A 20,832-nucleotide genomic window follows, 5' to 3' on the forward strand; every position below is an offset into this window, starting at 1 on the left:
GGCAACCCTTTCCACTTTCTCCCACTGTTTCTCACCCACAAACAGAATTTTTCTGTAGATCTTATTTATTCTGGTCATCTAATTAGTTTTGATTTTCTCTTTTGATGTAAAATTATTTAATGCTTAAATCAAATATATCTTTTCAGTAAAGAAGTGCTTAAATTGATCTGAGTTTGTTGTAAGGAAAAGGTCTAAATTAGATGGATTTACTTCTGAATTCTAGCTGACTTCAGGTCCTGTCACTCCTACTTAAACTTCTAAGTCAATTATGAAAAGGTATGTGTAGAAATTCCTTTTATACTTGAAGCACCTTAAAGCTAAACAGTAATGCAGGCATCCTTGTAATACAAGAGTTTATGCTGGAATGGCATTAGCCAGGCTTTTAGAAGTTTTGATGCAATTTAAGTGTAGAAAAAGGGCCCTAAGGGAGTTCAAACATTCATGTTTAAGAAGTGATGGACTTTGGAATACCTGTGCCTTTTCTTGTAGCAAGCTGATTGTAGGGAACTTCAGTTTTGGTATTGGAGCACATAGCTTTTTGCCTTTTCCAGCATTCTGAGTTTCATGAGCGTGTAACCCTTTCACACTTTCTCAAAGGTAAACTAAAAAATCTTGAAGAGCTGTACCAAGTGAATGGAAGAGCAACATGATTGGAACCATTAGCAGTAAGATAAGTAAACTGTTAGGAATTATTCACTATAATCCACACAGTCAGCAGAAAGGGAAAGCAAATGTTCTGCAGCTATTTCTCCACACGAAAAGGTGCAAGACTTGGTGATCTTGATTTCTAGTCTAAAATCTAGACAGAATGGACTTTAATAGACATTGATTCTTTTATTTGCTTTATTCTCAATATGATGGTTTTGTCACACACATATGTTTTAGCCCAGGATCTTCCCTGCCCTTGTCTCTTTGTCTTTATTCTGTGTGCTTTCACAGTCTGATCTCCTGAGCATTCAGCCTTCTTGTCCAGCAATTAGAATGATTCCCTGATCACCTCTAGCTTCTCTTCCTACGATTGCACTGTAGAAAAATACATGCTTTCTACTCTGTTTTCTCAGATATTAATCTGATTTTAGGATTGTGTAGTATTCCACTCTTTCCCCTTCCCCTTTGCAAAAGAGGAAACCCAGGAAATAACTGTAGCCGGTGTTCATCACCAGCTTCCTCCATGCTGGTTTTTTTTTCCTCTTCCTATGTCTTTCCCACTTGACCTCATCAAGACCCTCTTGGCCTCATCAAAATGTGTTTCATTATCAAGGTGAATCACACTGCCCAATTTGCTTAAAGCTGTCAGAAATCTTTTGATGCCCATTTCTCTTAACAGAAAGGTGTTTGCAAATATCTTTGTTCTCTTACATTGAAGAGTGGAGGAAAAGTCCATAAGGCAATTATGTGTCTAGTTCTGGGGTCCTCAACACAAGGAATGGTGACTTGTTAGAAAGAGTCCAGGGAAAGATCACAAACATGGTCAAAGGGCTGGAGCACCTTTCTTGCAGAGACAGGCTGAAACAGTTGGGATTGTTCAACCTGGAGGACAACTTGGAATCTGGCCGCACAGTGGCCTTAGAGTAAGGGGCCTTATAAAAAAGGAGGGAGACTGACTTACACAGGCAGGTAATGATAGGAGAAGGGGAATGGTTTTACAGGGTTTAGGTTAGATGCCAGGGAGCAATTCTTTATTCGAAGGGCCAAGAGGTACTGGAACAGGTTGCCCAGAGAAACTGTGGATGCTCCAATCCTGAAAGTGTTCAAGGTCAGGTTGAATGGGACTTTGTTCTAGTGGACCCTGCTCATGGGAGGGTGGGTTGGAACTAGATGATCTTTAAGGCCCCTTCAAACCCAGTCCATTCTGTGATTCTTTGATTCTGTACAGGGTGAAATCAATTTTAGTGGTCAGTTACTCTATGACTTGAATATTTTTTCAAAATAGAAACATGGAGGTCAGTAACCTGTTGCAGTGTTTTGATGTTTATAGAACTGCTGTGTAGTTGTACTTTTATGTACAGACATTTTTTTCCCCTCTGATTCCTGGCTTTGAAAGCACCCACTGGACACAGAACAAGTATTTTATGTTATTGTAATTATGCTGTAAGGGAGGGAAAACCCACTCTTTGACATACTGTCACTGTCCTGAAAGTACAAGTTATATTGAAATATAGTTCTGCCACCCTGTGGCTACTGAAGGCCATTCTTAGAAAGTACATGTTTACTTAACTGTCTTTTACTTTTAACTTCATGAATGCTGTTTCACAGAGAAAGTTGATCAGCTACTGCAGGTCCCATAGAGATGTATAAACTCTCTGTGACTTTATTGAAATATATAAATAGTTGTTCACTGGACATGCCATGTAGACACATAACTGATTGCCTCAATTATGCAAGACTTTAATAAGAAATCACACTTTTCTTATATTTTAATATTTTTTTAATGTTTTGTTCATAGATATGAAAAGTTCATGTAGCCCAATTGTCAAGATTGTAGACTACAGTACTGTATATTCTTATCTGGTGTAGTCTATATGCAGATATGAAGTAATTTCAAAAACATGTTTATGGATTTTTGACTCTTAATACTCTAGAAAAGAATAATTGTTGTGTTCAATAAAAGCATCTTGATGGTTGTGAAATTTAAAAATCTAAGACTTATGTGAGTGAGGCCCTGGTGAAGTTGACACCATTTCTGACCACACCTTGCTATTGTATGTCACTTTCCATGTTTGTTTCTAGAGTTATCAGGAGAAATAATTATGATCTTTCTAGTTAAATTTCTGTTACATTCCTTTATAGAACATTCTGACTTGATTTAGAGAAGCCATCCACATTTGTGGACCTATTAGAGCAGAGCCAGAGGAGGGCCACAAACATGATTAGAAGGATGGAGCACCTTTCCTATGAAGACAGGCTGAGAGCTGGTGTTGTTCAGCAATGAGAAGACAAAGCTCCAGGGAGACTTTCTAGCAGCCTTCCAATACCTAAACGGGGCTTGTAAGAAGGTGGGAGAGGGGCTTCTTAGAAGAGCATGTAGTGACAGGACAAAGTACAAGGGACAAAAGGTTTAAAACTGCAAGACAGCAGGTTTAGTTTAGATGTTAGGAAGAAATTCTTTACTCAGAGGGTGGTGAAGCACTGGAACAGGTTCCCCAGAAGAATTCTGGTTGCCTGAAAATGTTCAAGACCCGGTTGGATGGGTCCCTGAGCAAACTGGTCTAGAGAGTGGTGTCCCTGTCCCTGGCAGGTGCTTGGGACCTAGATGATCTTGAAAGTCTCTTACAGCCTAAACCATTCTATGATTTTGCAACAAACTTGACAAATTTTCTAAAAAAATAAGTTTAGACTTGAAGAACAGGGTTCTTTGTTTTTTTTTAATCCAATGAAAATGCATATCAAATTGCAAAATAACATGCAGTTACAAATTACTGAAGTTGCTTTGTCTTTTTATTTCCTTTTTATGAGGTCTAGAGGAAAAATCTTGAAAGCATAGTTTTGCAAAGTGACAAAGATTTTGATTTATGCCAGCAGCAGAATGCCTTAAAACTGACCAGAGACCTTTTTGGCTTGTCCCTTATAACAACAGTGAACTCAGTGTATGGATTAGATACTTCATTTTGAGATTGCTTTGCATATTTGTTGCCTATCTTTCAGAAAGATGAGAAAATAAGTTCGTAGAAATATAGAATAGTTTAGGTTGGAAGAGACCCTTGAAGGTCATCTAGTCCAGTCTTCTGCCATGAGCTGAGATTTCTTCAATGAAATCAGGATCAAGTTGTAATATTGTTCTCCCAGCCATGATTAATGAATCTGCTGGAAGTTATGTCCTACTCCTTTGAGCAGGTGAGTAATTAGTATCATAGCTTAAATGACAGCAACAGTGAGTGCTCTGAAAAGCTAAGATGATAGTGCATGAAGGTGTGTTACTACAGTTAAATAAAACTGTTATCTTTTTACAAATTAAATAAGTGAAACTGTGTGCACACATCCTGGAAGCAAATCTTCAAAATCATCTGACTTCATCTGTGTAGTTTCCAGTTGGGTTACATGATTATCTATGGTTTTATCACTGGAATGCAACAACCTCTTTCTCAGGTGATAGTTTAGATAAAATATGCCTTAAGTGACACAGATGACCACGAGCCTGGCTTTTTATTTTATCTGAATGTATATTCAGAAAAAAAATCTTCTGAAAGCTGATATATGGAGATATGTAGAAAATATAATGCCACAAAGAAGATATAAAGGCATAAAGATGTTGTTCTACTCATACAGCCTTTAGCCCTGTTAGTTCATTTTATATTTTTATGGTTTAAGATCTTAATTATTCTGTAAAGTCAGATGGTAATTTGGTAGTAATAGAAAATATACCTCATTATTCTAATTGACTGTAGCTGATAGCCTGAAGATAGCAATGACCATTCCAGTCTCACAAGAAAAGACTTTGTAATTAATCAGAAGACTGTAACAGTTTGAATTTTTTGTGGGTTTTTTAATATTTATTTTGCTGAATTTTTTCTTGAGGTGTTTTGACTGACTTCTGTTTTCCCAAACAAGTCCTGGTTTTCAATTTTTTTATTCCCTTAATTTGTAATTTACATTAAATCTAAGAGGTTTTTCAGTACTATGAAAGCTTTTTCTTGAAATTCACTGTATTGAGGCACTAAATTAGTTGACCAACTTGTGTTTGAGCTGGGTGATGATTTCACTGACAACATTGGGTAGTGGCAGAATTTTTCTCACACTTGACATTCTTGAACGTTTTTTATGGAATGAGAAAAATATTTCAATTCTCAAAGATCTCAATGAAAAGAGGAAAAAGTGTTGTCTCCCAGGCATGTGGGATATGGATGTTCATATACTCGGAAGAGCAGGTTTGCAGTCAAACTTTAAATCTGTTTGCAAGTGTTTTCCTTTTGACAAATTAATTTGGCAAAATGTGTTTAAAAAAGTAGAAGATAGTGTTGTCTTTTATTTTCTGTGAATTAAAAACTCATAGTTTTTTTTCTGAAGAGACTCTTACTTTGAGAGAAGGTGAAGTATACCTTGAAAGGATGATTTATTTTGACTTACTAAAACCACAGGCAGAAGCAGAAGCTTCTGTGAATAAGGAGCAAAGCTAGAATAGAAGACTGCCATGGGTAAGTCTTAATGGTCTAGTTCTGTATCCATGGCAGCCTCTCTCAGGATGCGCTATGATGCCATTCTGGAATGAAGTTAATATAGTGTACTTCTGTTAGCTTTCCATGTTGTATTTTCTTCTTTTTAAAAAGGCCAGATTTTAACCAGATATTTGGAGCTGTCAAAGTGAAAATAGCATTTCATTGCATACAAATGATTTATCTTTTCAACTTATCCAGTTGGTTCAAAATTTTAGTTTTTTGCAAGAAAGAGCTCACGATCCCTTCAGTTTGTCCATGCATCCAGCTTGATGTGGTGTGGGTTTAAGTGGAAGTGTTTTTCAATACTTAAAATACACACTTGGAAAAGGAGTGACTTGAGGGAAAGAAGATAACTAATTAAAGATAACTGCTTGAAAATGCAAAGTATCTTTTAAATGATTTATATATTCACTATTTTCAGTCTTTTTAACCAGTTCTTGAGCATGTGAATTTTAATAAATTTCTATGTAAAATAATTTGACACACAGCAAATTTAATGTAATTTTGAGTTACTGTTTTCCAACATAACAACAGTCATAATTGAAAATGTTAGTAAATAGATCAAAATGAAATATTGCTATCTGAAAAAATACATTATCTGTACCCAGAGAAATTTAAAAAACCCCACATTTAATGTGAAGTTTTATGAATCAACAGCTTTTTATGGTTACTGACAAGTGAAATGAAGTCTCAGATTGTAACTAAAAGCTACCTATGAGAAATGAGATTAAAATCTGTGCTTAAATACTCAGAGTTTGGCTACATGGTTGGAGTGAGTTAAAATTAATTATTTGAAAAATATTTTTGATAAGCAGCATTGTTTTAAGTAATATGGTAATTGATAAATTAGTAGCTTTCCCAATTCAAAGTAAAAATTTAAAGAAGATATTAGAGGGCTCTTCATGCATTGGAGGACTTTAAAGGCAGAGCAGTACTTAACTAATGCAGTACCATTCTGTGAAGTTTAGTGGTAAACAGATCAGCTACTTTATTTGTGATCAACTAGGTGAAAGGTGCCTTAAGTGGTCCCAGTGTAAAGGACTCTGCAGCTCCCAAAGTCTCACTGCATCCTGTATTAAGAGATGTGTAACAGATCTCCCCAGAGAGGCAGATCAGTCTCCTCTCACTCTGGGAGTGCCTCTGAAGCAGCAGGGGCCGTTGTGAGGAGCGAAGCAGTGGCTCCTTGGAGACATCCCCAAGGGTTCTTGGCTCTTCTACCTCTCTCCAAATGTGGATCATCACAAGGGCAGAGATTGCATCTGGCTGCAGTGAAGATTTATGTGTGTTGGCTGCCTGCATATCAGTGAACAGTTTGAAAGATATTTAGCTTAAATTTTGTGTTGCAGCTTTTCATGGTTAAGCTGGTTTCTTTATGGGATAAAAAACATCAAATGCTCTGTAATTTTCCACCCTGTCTTTTAAAGGAGTTCTGATCCTGGCCATGTTTGTAAGAGAACATTTCTTCTGTCTAAAAAAGCATCTTTTAGTATCTCTTCAATCTTGTATTAAGCTGCACTCTGTGAACTGGTAGTTGTCTGTGTTTCACTTTGGTTTTTCTCACTTTTTTATTAGTGAGTCTTGCCAAATATCTGAGGAGGGCAGAGTCTCACCTCTCCCACCACAGCACAGTGTATTACCTAGAACCGTGGAGGCAGTCAAGTGGGGTTTTTCTGACTCCTACATAGGTAATAGAACTCGTGCTTTCCCCTAAATCTAGGCTGGGACTCAAGGTATGGGAGTGGGATAGTTTAGTAACTCCTGCCTAAGAAGTAATTACCTTAGTAAAGAAGAGAGTACAAGCTTTTTATCCAATGCTATTTTATTTTTGTATTAAGAACACATTTAAAATCAGGATTTTTAAATAACTTCATTTTTGACCTAACAGAAGCAATGCTTATATCATGTTCTGTAAGTGAGTTCACACTGAAGTTGATTGTAACTCCGTTCTTATTTACTTAGAGCAATTGGGAAAATTAATGATGAAACCACCAAGGTAGTAATTATTTCATATAAGTTTGAATTATGTAGAAAACCTGCATGATTTCAGGCATTATTAATAGATGGTAATTTCCATTATGAATATACATTTTTACTAGTTTGCAAGACAAAGGAAGCATAATTAGGGTGGAAAAAATGTTTCTTAGGTACCCAGTATTAAATACAGAGTCTGTTTATGCAACAGAGTAAGTTTTGTGATGATCTGGACTATGGTTTGGGCAACTCTGTAAAAACAGGTATGTGAACTAAAAAAAAGCTTGTTACATCAAGGGGGAGGAAATAGTGAATTTTGGGACATTTAAGTTATTTTCAGAAAGTAGATTGAATATGAATTTTATTTTGATCTACACCCTTCCCCCCTTAATCTACTCCATATTCTGGTGGTTTGTATTTTCAAGAATTAATCAGAAATATGTTCTTGCTTTCAGTTTGTTTCTAAATGACACAAGAAAAACAAATAAATCCCCCCAAGTAAACCCACCAAAAGGATGAGAAAAGGTGTAACTGAAATTCTTTCAATACCTCATGCATTCTGTGTAAACTAGGAACATGGCATTGGCTTCTCAAGATCAATTTAAATGAATGAGACTTTTTCTGGAAAAGGGCACATGCTTTCTGCCAATATTTTTGGATACTAAAATACTTTGTCTAATATTTCCAAACCAGTGTTATATCCAATTAAAATAAAGGAAGAAATACTGCCTATGTAAATGCTTTTTTTTTTTTACTAATCTTTGAACAAATAATTCCTGAACTCTACTGGTGATTTAGATTAAAGAAGTGGCATATCCTAACAGTGTGCAATGGATGCAGCAGAGTGCCTCTTCATTCCAAGATTTCCTTTGAGTGCAAAAACCTACTGTTTATTTTGCTGTGTCATAAGACTGCAACAAAAATATATATAGAAAGACTGACATTTCATCAGCCAAACAGAGCAAACAGTGTTTTGGTGTATTAGTTTGTCATAATCGTTTGCATGGACAGTGTGATATCTTTTGAATGGCTTACCTTTGGAATCCTTAGATACACTGTGTTTACGTAAGGAAACCCTGTTGTGGGTATTTTTTCCATTTAGGAATGGTGCACCATTCTCTACCAAAATATGATGTTCTTCCAGTGCTAGCTGGATCATTACTAGTTTTATTCATTTGCAAATTTTTAATTTTAGCACTTTTCTAGGATGTGAAAAAACTAATGGAGCAATAAGAAAATATATTTTAGTTGTAAAATACTATAGTATTGGGAATTATTTTTCATCACAAAATCACTAAGAGTGAAATATTATTTTTTAAAAAAGGGTTTTGGCAATTTTAGCATGTATCTCAAACCTAGGATGTAATGAGCATTTTCTGTCTGGCCTATATGTTTCCTGTTAATTTCCAGCATTAAGGAGTATTTCACAATAACAGAAGGATTTAGGTGGATTTAAAGTTTTCCATTTAAACCAAAAGTCTTATCCTTAAGTTTATAAACTAATCTTTTAAACCAATTTGATTACTTAAAGTAGTTAAATAGAAAGACAATAGTATGTCTTAAACATTCTAATGCAAAGAGTTTCCTCAGGTACCAATCACAGTTTATATAATGTATCCAGTTGTCTAAAATAGAAATAAAATCTTGGTGCAAATAATTTTAGAACTGTTCTGGCACAGCATTCATATACAACAGGTGGAAGTGCCTCCTTAATTCTTTTTCTTCAGTAAGGATAAATTATGCTTTCAAATTTCCTTTTATTAAAAATGTTGAGCTGACTCAATTCTGTATGGCTAAATAAAATCAGTGCAGTATTGATTTAATGATTTACACACTTGTGTACATGGTGTAATTTAGGTGAGGCATGCAGTGCCTGAGCTTTAGAAGAGAAAGGAGGAGTGCTGAAGTTTAGAGAAAATTGGTTTGTTATTGTAAAATCACTAAATGCAGTGTGGGACTGTTTGAATATTTTGTTAATTCTTTGATGCATATGCCTTAATTATTGTAGAAGGAATGTTTTTCCCTGCTTTTCATCCTTCCCCTGCTCTCACTGCTGCTTGTAGGCGTTTGTTGGTTTTTTTTGTTTTTTTTTTTTTTTTTTTTTTGTTTGGGTTTTTTTTTTTTTTTTTTTTTTTTTTTTTTTTTTTTTTCTTCTGTGTGTGGGCCAGAGAGTTTGGACCTCTTAAAGTTCTGAGAAAGGTTGAATTTGTTCTCTACAAGTCTCTGGATGGTGTAGCATCTCTGAAAGGCAGATATCAGTATTGACCTATGGGTATATGCAAGAGCAGGTACATTGATCAGGAGTGTTTTTGCTTCCTTAGTTGATAATACCAACTTAATATGCTGTGTTTTTCTGTCTCTTGAAGGATAAGGTGAATTGTTTAATAGAACTAGAATGGTGATCATTGATGGAGAGAGTGAAATGTTCTGAAACCACCATTGGAAAGCACTGCATACCCATTTGCTTAGTATCCCACTGAATCATCAGCATAAGTTCTTTATGACCTCACCCATCTGCTCAGAATTGCAGTCTTTTTGGAAAAGAGAGAAAAATATGGAAATCTTTCCATTCTTCAGATTTTGCTGAAATGTCTTACTTCAACTGAGTTACATTAGACAACCACACATGGTTTAAATAAGCAAAGTATTGTACTTTTCTCTTTTGACTATTCAGTTAAAACCTATTTTTTCTTTTATAATTCTCATATGAAGTTGAAATGTCTTGTCAGCTGTGCTGGCTGCTACACCAGTTAAAAATTTGCTGTACAACCCTGTTTTCAATAACTTAGTCTTAGGACACTTCAGCTGTTCTGTGTTTATTGATATGGTAACTTCAGTATTTTGCCTTAAAAAAAGCTGTTATGTTTATAAAAATGATTGTACTATACTGCTTATATTTGCCAGAATGATTATAGCATCAGAGAGTCCTTTAGGTTGGAAAAGACCCTTAGGATCATTGAACATAAAAACAGTGTGGTATTCTGGGAAGTAAGCAAACACTAATACATGCCTTTGGCTTGCTCTTCCTATTGAAGGATTTTTGGTACGTTACTTTCCTCCTTAGTATTCTTCAGCTTTTTTGAAATTATATGTGTTCCTGAGTTTGTGGAAAGCATTCCTCAAGGGCAGTAGATGCAGGATATTCAGATGGCAGAGTGTGAATCTCTAAAAAAGACTAGAGGAAGGGCCACTTGCAGACTGTACTCAAATCTAGACAGTGAAAGTTGTTTTTGAATTGCACATCATGAAAGTATTGATCTTTAAGGCTGAGGCTAGGTATGCTTTGAATTTTAATGTTCCTCTCTGTTCTCTTTTTCTAGCTGGAACACTCACAACTTTCCCTAGAGGATTATAAATTTTGATATTCAGAAGACTGAAGGATGCCATCTGAGAGGTGCCTGAGGTATAGTACTTGGTAGTGTGTAGGAAGTTATTAACATTTAGGGTGATGTTTACCAAAGATTTAGTTAAAAACGTAGAAAAAAGTAAAACTAATGATTTTGTTCATTAGATAGGAATTCACATTATTAAATATATATCCTTGTTATAATCTGCAAAATATTACCTTGTTGTTGCTTCTTATCTCAAGCAAGGAAGACTGTGCCTGGGATTGATTGGAGGCCCACAGTCTCTTCATACTTTATCTTATTTATGCCTTAGTTGATACTTGGAAATTTTGATTGTGGAAGCAACTGGAATTTTACATTTATGCATCTGAAATGGTGGCTGGTGATACTTTTGGGTCTGTGTAGTGTTTCACTGTTTGGGACATATTACTTTTCCAGTTATGTGAAATGTCTTCCAAGGTTCTCTTCAAATTCATCTTTCTGCCTTCCCTTCTGTCTCTTTCCCAATGTAGCCTTCCTCATTTGTTTGTACTGCCCATTCATGCAATAGAGAATTTGTCATTTATAATTTAATTACTTTCTGGGAGCAGAACACGGTTCTTTCAGACAGAACACTCTGCAGAATTTATTAACTGAATTGGTTTTCTGCAGAACTTTGCAGTAGTGTGGTATGCTGGTGGTTCTGTTTTACATAGTAGCTAACATGCTGATCTGGGAGCTCAGAAAACTCTGTGATATGACTGGGACACCTTATCATTCCTGTTCTGTTCCCTCTTCCCTGCTATGTTTCTGCAGCAGAAGAGAATCAGAACTTGCTTGCTTTTATAGCTATTGAATTTATCAACTGACAATATCACTACAAATAATCAGTCATGTTATGTTTAATTATTCTATGTATTTTCATTCATAAATTCCAGTTAAATTGCCTTTCATATATATGCATTCTTCATATGTTATTAGCACAAGGGTTACAGGCAATTGATTTTTCACTTTAGTCACTGAATTGAAAAATAGATTATGATAGAACTCAGTTTAAAATCCCAGATATGTTCTCTATTGAATGAAATAGTCCTCTGGATGATGATGAAAAAAGCAAGAGGAATGAAGGTCTTGATTTACCACACTTGGAGAGAGGCTGATAAAAACAGAAGTAAAGAGAAACCATTTCAGGGTATAGTTAATGTATTATATTTGCCCTAGTTTTAGTCACTTTGCTATAGAAATTACAGAAGAGAAATAACTGTTAAAAATAATTCTCTGGTGTTTAGCAAGTTAGATTTCTTGATAACTGTCATTTAGAATATGAGTTGGGCTCCACAAACAGAACAGCTTAAGAAAAAAGAATAATTTGAATGAGTCCTTTTGAAATGTATGTAGGGCATGTCCATATGTGAAACCTAAACTGTCAGAGAGGCAGTAAAATTCAGATACACTCTGTTCCTGTGTTATTTCTCTTTGGCCAGCCTTCTTCTAGAAGTAATGTTTTAGTTGTTGCCTTTCTAAAAGGTTAGATTAGAGCAAACAGTCTGCAAGGCAGGTCTGCAGTACTTTACGGTACAGGTGCCTGAGGTGCAGGCGTAGGATGGGCAGAGAAAGGAGAGTATTGCAGCCACACAGCTGCTGCATAGTACATGTACGCAGTGAATGACATGATTGTGCTGGAAAGATGATGGGTTATTCACACCTTTAAAAAAAATTCACTTTCATTTATACTGGGACAACTCTCTGTAAACTCACCTTCTATAAACACATAGGTGGATTCTCTGGCAATTTAAATTGGTAGTCTCACAGAGCTCAAATCAATTGCATTGTTTTGTACCAAAGAGGATTTGCTGATATGTTTTGATTTGTTTCCATTTGCATCAACAGTTATCTTGTCTCTTCCTTCTGATGCAAAAAAAGGAAGCTGCAATCAGACAGTCCTAGACTGGATTATATGCACTTCATACATGGAAATATTCAGAGGTGGAGGAGGCCTTGGCATTTTAAAATTGAGCAAACAACTTCTCCCTTCCCCCAACACAAAACAGACAATCAAAAAAACACCAAAGCATTTAATAAATATTAATAGCCTGAAGTGGTCTGAAAACATTCAGTAACTTGGCATCAGATTTAAACAGGCCACCTGAGACTATGAGGCATCATTCTTTTTAGTAGAACTTCTGCATATGTACATATACCCTCCTTTTCATCAGTGCTTCAGTTTGAACCACTTAAAATTTTCGGATGGTCCATTGACCTAAGCCTTCTATTGTTCTCATTCAGTCCTCAAATGAATTAATCCTGTGAGTTCAGCTGACTTGTGGTACATGAAATGAGAAATCACAACCATTGAGGTTTTTAAATTTGAGTATATAATCAGTTTTCATAATGCTTTGTTACATTGAGCTTTTCTTCTGATGTCTATGGTGTGTAAAGATTTTTGCCTCACAGGGTTCATTGCTTTTTTGCTTTCCAAGAATTATCAAACTATCTTGTCTTAAAAAAAGTTGTTCTGTATTCCTGACAGAATGTGCTTGTTTTGTACATGGTTTTTTTTTTGACAGAATCTTTCCCCTTTCCCCTCTCAGTGTTCAGGAAATGCTGACAGGTCAGAGGCTTTGTCAGTCTAGCTCCCACAACGATGCTGTCCTGGCAGCTCTGAACCAACAAAGAAGTGATGGCATACTTTGTGATATTACCCTTATTGCTGAAGAGCAGAAATTCCACGCACATAAAGCAGTCCTGGCAGCCTGCAGTGACTACTTCCGAGTAAGTCCCAAGATTTTTCTCTTTATATAATAATATTAAAATTATCATTGTGCAGGATGGAGATGATTATAGATATCATATTGAACAAGATTTAAGTTTGAGCCTTTGGAAAATGAAGGTTATTGCACACTTGGTAGAGTATGCAACATTAAATATCCATAGGAAAGAAATGTTAAGAACATAAATCAGATTTTTGAAATAATTATTTATGGTAAGTCTTCCCCTCCCTCTGTTCCCCAACAGAGATAGGCAGTGTACGTCTTTCTATGAATTTAATGCCCCAGTAAAGTGAAAAAGTGGAAGATATTTCAGTAAGTAGAAATTTTCGTAGAACATATGAGAGTTGTGATTAGAAGATGGTGAAGAGGAGACTGAGGGAAGATCTCACTGTGGTTGTCAACATCCTCATGAGGGGAAGCAAAGGGGCAGGCACTGATACCCTCTCTGATGACCAGTGATAGGACTCAAGGAAACTGCATGAAGCTGAGTCAGGGGACATTTAGGCTGGATATCAGGAAAAGTTTTTCACTCAGAGGGTGGTTAGGCACTGAAACAGGGTCCCCAGGGAAATGGTCACAGCACCACACCTAACAGAGTCCAAGAAGCATTTGGACAATACCCCTGGACATGTGGTGTGACTCTTGGGGTGTCCTTTGCAAGGCGAGGAGTTGGACTTGATGGTCCTGATGGCCCCCTTCCAAGTCAGCATGTTCTATGATTCTGTGATTAGAGTATGGAAGTATGGGGTGAGGGAGTTTAAATTTAATCTTTGCTGTGAGGCTGGTGAGGCACTGGAACAGGTTGTCCCGAGAACATGTTGCTGCCCCATCCCTGGAAGTTCTCAAGGCCAGGTTGGATGGGACTCCAAGCAACCTGGTCTAGTGAGAGGTGTCCTTGGCAGCGCCTTTGAAACTAGGTGATCTTTACCCTTTCAACCCAAGCCATTCTATGATACCATGATAAATGCAATTTATTTCAACTTGAGGTTGGATTTTTGTCTGTAAATGATTTTTGATGTAAATGGTTGCTCTCAAAGAGGAAGCCATAGTAATTTCTTAAATGTGATAAAACTTACTTTCATAAACAAGTGTTTCCAGGATGTAAAAAAAAATATCCCCTGGGAAATCTGATTCAGGCAATTCCAGTCTAATTCCAATCTAGAATTGGAGTAACTGAAAAATCGTATTTGCTCATAGGAAAAGTATCCTTCATGTAAGGCAATTCTACTAACCTTCATTACAATGTGCCCACTCAAAATGTTGGACCATCTATAGCTCTGTAGTTGACTGGTATTTTTAAGTGTGAGTCATCCTGTTGTTAATCAGAGACTAAAGTTGAAATTAATTTAAAGATCTATTTTCTCTAACAAAGTAAAATTATTAACTATTTTGTCTACACAGTAATTGTAGTGTGATGAACTTCTTTATGGGGATCTTTTTGTCTTGTTACAATAGTAATACAGTGTATGACAACTTCTCTATATCTCTGATTACCTGAGCAGGGTTTTTATCTTCCTGTCAACTCTCTCTCACTTTTGGTTAGAATTTAGACTTAATTTATTCTATGTATTTAAGAAATGTTATTAACCTTGATGTGACTTTTGCTGTGATGGTGTTGAGCCAATTGATTGCTCATTTTTTGAGTTTATCTGCATGCTTATGGGTTCTGCTACAGCATAGTTTGTACTGCCATGGGTGCTGATGTTGCTTCATCATGATCCCCTGCTGTAACAGAGATTGCTTTGCATTTTTATTTTCTTTCACCCCCATGCACAGAGAGGGAGTCTGGACCTTTCTACTTGTAGCAACTGCCAATGATAGATATAGTGCCTGTTGTTCTGGTTTGGTTGAAATATTTTCATAAGGGTGCCATATCATCTGCACCTGTGACACTCTTTCCAGAGCTCATTGTACCCTGTGCACAGAAATATCATGCCCAGTGTTCCAGCAGTGTGGTAGGAGCACACTTCTACTTTGGTCACTTATTGATTGATGTTGAGATTTGGGGCACTGTGGTTTATCCTATTATTTCCAGTTGAGTTGCTTGTCCAGTAACTGGGCAAGTTACTGTCCAATAACTCAAGTTACTCAACTTTCCAGCTGAGTAACTTGAGTTACAGGACAATAACTGCAAATTAAAATCTTAATGGTCATTTTTACTACATAAATATTTTCTATTTAAAAGGTGTTGAGAGAATGCTTTATGCAGCATTGAGTAATTTGGTCTGCCTCAATACTCTTATGCTTTGGTAGAATGTATTCTTCAGACTTTAGGTATCAGCTATAAATATGGAACCTGTGCTTTCTGAAATCGGGCAAACAGGTTTTTTATTAATAGGCAAAAATATTTTTTAGAATATTGTGAAGTAAGATCTATATTCTGGAGGAGGGTGGCAAGAAAGTTACACTATGTTCCTGATTCTAATAATTTAGAAAAAGCAAGCGTTGATTAAAAAGTAATAATATTTTGTGTTTATCCTGAGATTATGAATCTTTTTATATCTAGGGGGATTTTACCTAATTTGAGCTACTTGGGTATTCTTTTTCTAAGACTTAGAAGAATAAATCAAGCTTAATTTTAGAGTTGGTGAAAAGAAAGAGGCATTTCCAGAGGATGATAAAGGAGAATAGCTGTTAATATCATATAATTTTTAGCCTTATTTTTTTCCCTGGAGGAATTCTTAGATGAAACTTTCAGATTTTCTAAACCTAAAGTCATTCATGAGGAGCTCATTGCCATGTGAAACTTATAAGGATGGACCCATTGGCAGCCAAGGCTGGAGCAAGCAGGTGATGATATTAGCACCTCTGTAATCTGTTAAGAAGGGGGAAAAAACTTGTTGTACACATGAAATTGTGGCCAGAGAAGAGCAGGGTGAGAACGTGGGAGAGGAACAACTGTACAGACACCAAGGTGAGTGCAGAAGGAGAGACAAGAGGTGCTCCGAGTGCTGGAGCTGATGTTCCCCTGCAGCCTATGGTGAAGACCATGGTGAGGCAGCTGTGCCCCTGCAGCCCATGGAGGTCCATGAGGACACAGAGATCCACTTGCAGCCCATGGAAGATACCCTAGCCAGAGCAGGTGGATGCCTGAAAGAAGTCTGTGAAACCCTGGGAAACCTGTGCTGGAGCTGAATCCTGGCAGGGATCCATGGAGAGAGAAGCCCATGCTGGAGGTTTCCTGATAGACTTGTGGCCCTCATGGGAGCCCAGGCTGGAGCAGCCTGTCCTTGAAGGACTGTACCCTGTGGAAGAGTGACCCACATGGCAGCAGTTTGTGGAGAACTGTTGCCTGTGGGATGGACTCAGACTGGAGAAGTTCATGGGAAACTCTCTCCTCTTGGAGGGGCCCCATGGTGCAGTAGGGGAAGGACTCCTCTCCCTTAGCAGTGGGAAAAACCACTGGTGATGAACTGACCATAACCCACATTCTCTGTCTCCATGCACTGCTGGGGGAGGAGGGAGAGCTGAGAAGGAGGAAGAGGTACATGGGAGTTCTTTTTAAGGTTTATTTTACTTCTCACTATCCTGTTCTGATTTTGTTAGTAATGAATTCTATTTATATTCCCAATTTGAGTCCATTTTGCCCATGACAGTATTTGCTGAGTGATCTCTCCTGTTCCTTAACTCATGAACACTTCATTATATTTTGTCTCCCCTGTCCATTTGTGGAAGGGACTGAGAAAACAGCTTTGGTGGGTGCCTGGCATCCAGCCGGCATCGGTCCATTACAGTCTTTTTTCCAGGTCTCCGAATATATATTCAATTCTATGCAGGGCTCTATCAGAGTGAATAGTTTGTTTTTCCTTTTTTTGCCACTATTGTAAAACAGCTTCTTCAAAAGACTGATGTTTGCTTTCTATGGAGGCTTTGTATAGTTTTCTGCAGTTTTGTTCCATGTCTACTTTGATTCAGATGGATCTACTTCTTAAATTGTAATGTTTTCTTGAGCAACGTATTTTCTTAGAAATTGATACTTATGACTTTCTTTTACTAGAAAGAAAACTTGTTAATGCTTTAGAAAGATAACTAAATGTGAGTCATTTTACAGACTGGGGCAACTGGAGCCACTTATGTGAGGAAGAGTGGACAGAGAAGGCCAGAAATTTCCTTATCAAATTTTCTTTGAGATTATAGTTTGGAGTAAAATCTTTTGCTTTCCTAAGACAAGCCAGAGACCTGAGCTTCAGCAAAATACTTAAAGGCCAGCCTTCTAGGGTACCAACAGGCCTTCCATTCTTCCTATTGGTATAGTTAGTCTCACAGTTTCAGCTGAGCAGAAACATCGAAGTTTAAATCCTAAGAATAACTCCTGGTTTGGAAGTTTGTTACATTTGTACACCAGAATTTTATGGGTTTTCTCTTTATGAAAAAAAATCCCTTAGAGAATTTGATACAAGGACTCTTTATATGGAATAAAACTGCAAGATTAGACACTTGAAAATTAGGAGTTTTAATTTGTTTTCTGCTCCTGAAGTACCCCTTCTTTCAAAATGTCCTAAGGAATATAGTAGTTATCTTCATACTCTAAAAGACTACTATAAAGAATAGTAAACATCTGTATTTTTATGTGTTCTTTTTAAAGCAAGAAACATCATTTTAGGCAAACTTGTCCATATTGACGTGCTGTGATTTGCCATTTGTCTCAATTTATTGCACTGAGACAAGGCAGTTGAGTTAATATGTGTAACTGTGATAGCTCTAGCAAGCTAAGTCATTTCCAATTAAAAGATTCCTCTGCTTTTTTCCCCTCTGGGAGCAAAATGAAATGTTACTGCATGACTTCATTAGTAGGCATTTACAGTGTTGGCAGGTGATTATATAACCTCAAGATTTTCTTCTACAAAATGCATTGGTTTTCCAGTCAGAAAAACTCTTCTTCTTCCCTACTTTTCATTTGAGTGGGTTTTTAGTTGCAGGACTTTGATCTTTCTCAAATAGATGCAGATTTTCCATCTAATTTAGACGAACAATTATATCAATTATCTGGAATAGATTTTAAAATGTCAATAATATTCTGATTCTTTTTCCACTAGGAGCATGCTCAATTCTTAGAAGAATTTTTCCTATCTAGAATGAACTAGTTGATAATAATTTTGCATACAGACTTTGTACTACTAACTGCCACAGCTGATTCTTAAGCAGTTTCTTCTCAGGGGTTTTTTGTGCTCTCTTTCCTACCCATTGTCAGAGTGTTTCCTCCTTTGACCACAATATTGCTGATTGTTCATATTTTACAGTATATTGCATTGTTTTATCATAAGGTTAGGGGATTAATTTTTACAAACCAATCCCGGAGGACTGAAAAGGTGATTGATGCAAATAGCTTTCGAAGTCTTGTTATATTAATCATAAAGAGGAAAAAGCTCTCCCTGATATGTCTTAGAGATAGATCTAAAGACCTAGTTCTGAAAAACAGGGTTACCTGCTGCTTTTGCAGTGTAATGTGATATTGTCTTTCAATAGTTTAGTACACACATTGCTATGTGTCTGCTAAAAAAAACAGTATCTTCCTTTCTGTCATACCCTGAAAGTGATGCTACTTAGTAATTGTCTTTCCAGATAACCTTTAAAAATGTAAGCTCTTCCCATTGGGCCAAATCAGCTCTGTTCTTCCGAACAAACAGTAGTTCTACTTGCAGTCCTTCCCTAGCCCCAAGCCACATATGGATAGGTATGGCTGCTCCTGAACTCCCTTCCTGGAAAACAGGATAATCAGCAATGGCCATAAATTTAAATAAGAGAAGTTTCACCACAACCTGAGGAAAACTTTACATTGGGGTAAGCATAGCACTGGAATGGGCTGTCCAGGGAGGTCTTGGATCTGTCTTGTTTTGTCAGCATGTTACTTCTTGTTACTTATATGCCACCTGTTGAGAGTGAGAACTCAGTGCTGCTTGCTTCTCATTAGAAAAAAAAAAAAAAACAGAACTTGTCTAAAATAGGAGGAGGCCTGGAAAAAATTGAGTTAATTTACTAAGATAGTATAAAAGTTTAAATACAAGTTAGAATGCTACTATTAATTATTCAGTAATCCAGTTCCAGTTAAGTATCAAGAAAGCTGCACATTTCTTCATTTCTCAAAATATTGCTTAATATAGACACTTAAATTGTTTTACTTAATTAAAGCATTAGAAGTAATATGGCATGGACAGGTGTGAGGTGTCTTGTGTAATGTTCATCTGAACAAACTCTTTTGGAATTTACTTTTGGAGTATATACAAAAATGGTTTGCGAATTTTTAAAGCTTTCTAAATAAATAATATTCTTTTGAAATGAAAAAAAAGGGAAATGTATCTTAGTTATTTTATTTTGTTCATCCTTATCTTTGTATTTAATGAATTTTTATTCTGTGAGGCTCTGAAGCAATTTCTCTTTGCTGCAGACAGAATTCCCACAGCTCAGCAGTGTTGGTGCTAACAAAAACATCTACAAGAATATTCTCTTTTCTGAATTCTGTATTTAAATTCCCAACAGTTGTTATTCTGCCTGTGTAAATATGTTTATGTTGCCATTCTCATAGCTCATTAATTAATTAAAATTCTGTCGGTGTTGGACGGTAGACAATATGCTGTGGTATCATCTTGGGTTTTTTTTTCTTTTCCTTTTTTGAAGTGCCTGTATGGTAAGTGTGTGCACCATGGTTGTATATGGCAAAATCAACTCTGCAGTTAGTGAGATAGGCCACAGCAGGCTGTGGTTGACTGTCTCAGATTAGTGTGCTAACAACGTGTGGTGTTTGGCTACTGGATTGATGCATTCTCTTAGTTTAAAACCAGGAGAGAAAGGAGTCATTACAGCCATGTTCCTCTGGTTGTCCATTTTCTTTACTGTCTTCTTTGCTTGCTTCAGGCTACCTCAGTTCAATTTTGCCGTACTGCCATAATAAGTATTCTGAGTTTGGGCTGGGCTCAGCTCCGTTTCTATGTGGCTTAGTGTTTGCCCATGAAAACCAATTTACTGGGGCAGGCCTGTGGCAGAGAAGCATTTTGTACCTGTGTTCTTCTCAGTCTCTATAGCCTGGTGGGAAAGTTGTGTTTCAGAACATTGCTGGATGCAGTAGATGCTCTTGTATATCTTGTAGTCTCTGTCAGTATCTTCCTACACAACCTCGGGAAAAATAAAACTATTCTGTGGGTGTAGTGAAGCTGAAAATACCCGAGGGAATTATTTGGGCAGCATATCACTTTAAGCTTCAGTGACTAGTACCCACATACTATTTTGATAACATGAGAAGTATCCAACAAAAGAGACAGAGATGTGTTAGAATTTTTTAACATTCTTTAAATAGCTGGTTTTCTTCTGGATACCCCCTCAGGGAGTGTTCCAGTCTCCTTTGTTTGTATATGAAGCCCATTACAATGAAGTTCTGGCTTTCGTGTTGCACAACATGCTTGTTTTAAGTTTAGATGAGATACCTTTCTTTAAATAAATTCTTCAGTTGCTTCATTGTCAACAGTGCCATTGTTTTACATCCTTTTAGCACCTTCATTTTAGTAGACTGAAATATAATATTGGCAAACTGAATTCATGTCACTGTAGGCAGTGAATCTTGTGGAAGGCTGGGTTTAAGCTGTGGAACCTTTGCATTTGACTGTCCTGAACAGCTTT

General features: G+C 36.7%; 1 protein-coding gene across 7 annotated transcripts in view; it reads left to right on the forward strand.

Moving 5' to 3' along the window:
* KLHL32 (kelch like family member 32) overlaps positions 1–20,832 on the forward strand; it is a 121,651-nt gene that overhangs the window by 15,372 nt on the left and 85,447 nt on the right. For 5 of the 7 annotated variants that reach the window (XR_010997138.1, XM_068184098.1, XM_068184103.1 and 2 more), the window contains 2 exons: positions 10,445–10,527; positions 13,042–13,222. Coding sequence is in view for 6 of the 7 variants with exons in the window: in XM_068184098.1 (XP_068040199.1) it covers positions 10,505–10,527; positions 13,042–13,222 (204 nt within the window). In the remaining variant the exon portion in view is untranslated. The remainder of the gene's footprint in view (positions 1–10,444; positions 10,528–13,041; positions 13,223–20,832) is intronic. The other 2 variants (XM_068184101.1, XM_068184102.1) reach the window with 1 other exon arrangement.

The sequence above is a fragment of the Anomalospiza imberbis genome, chromosome 3, assembly GCF_031753505.1.
Source record: "Anomalospiza imberbis isolate Cuckoo-Finch-1a 21T00152 chromosome 3, ASM3175350v1, whole genome shotgun sequence".
Taxonomy (NCBI): Eukaryota; Metazoa; Chordata; class Aves; order Passeriformes; family Viduidae; genus Anomalospiza; species Anomalospiza imberbis.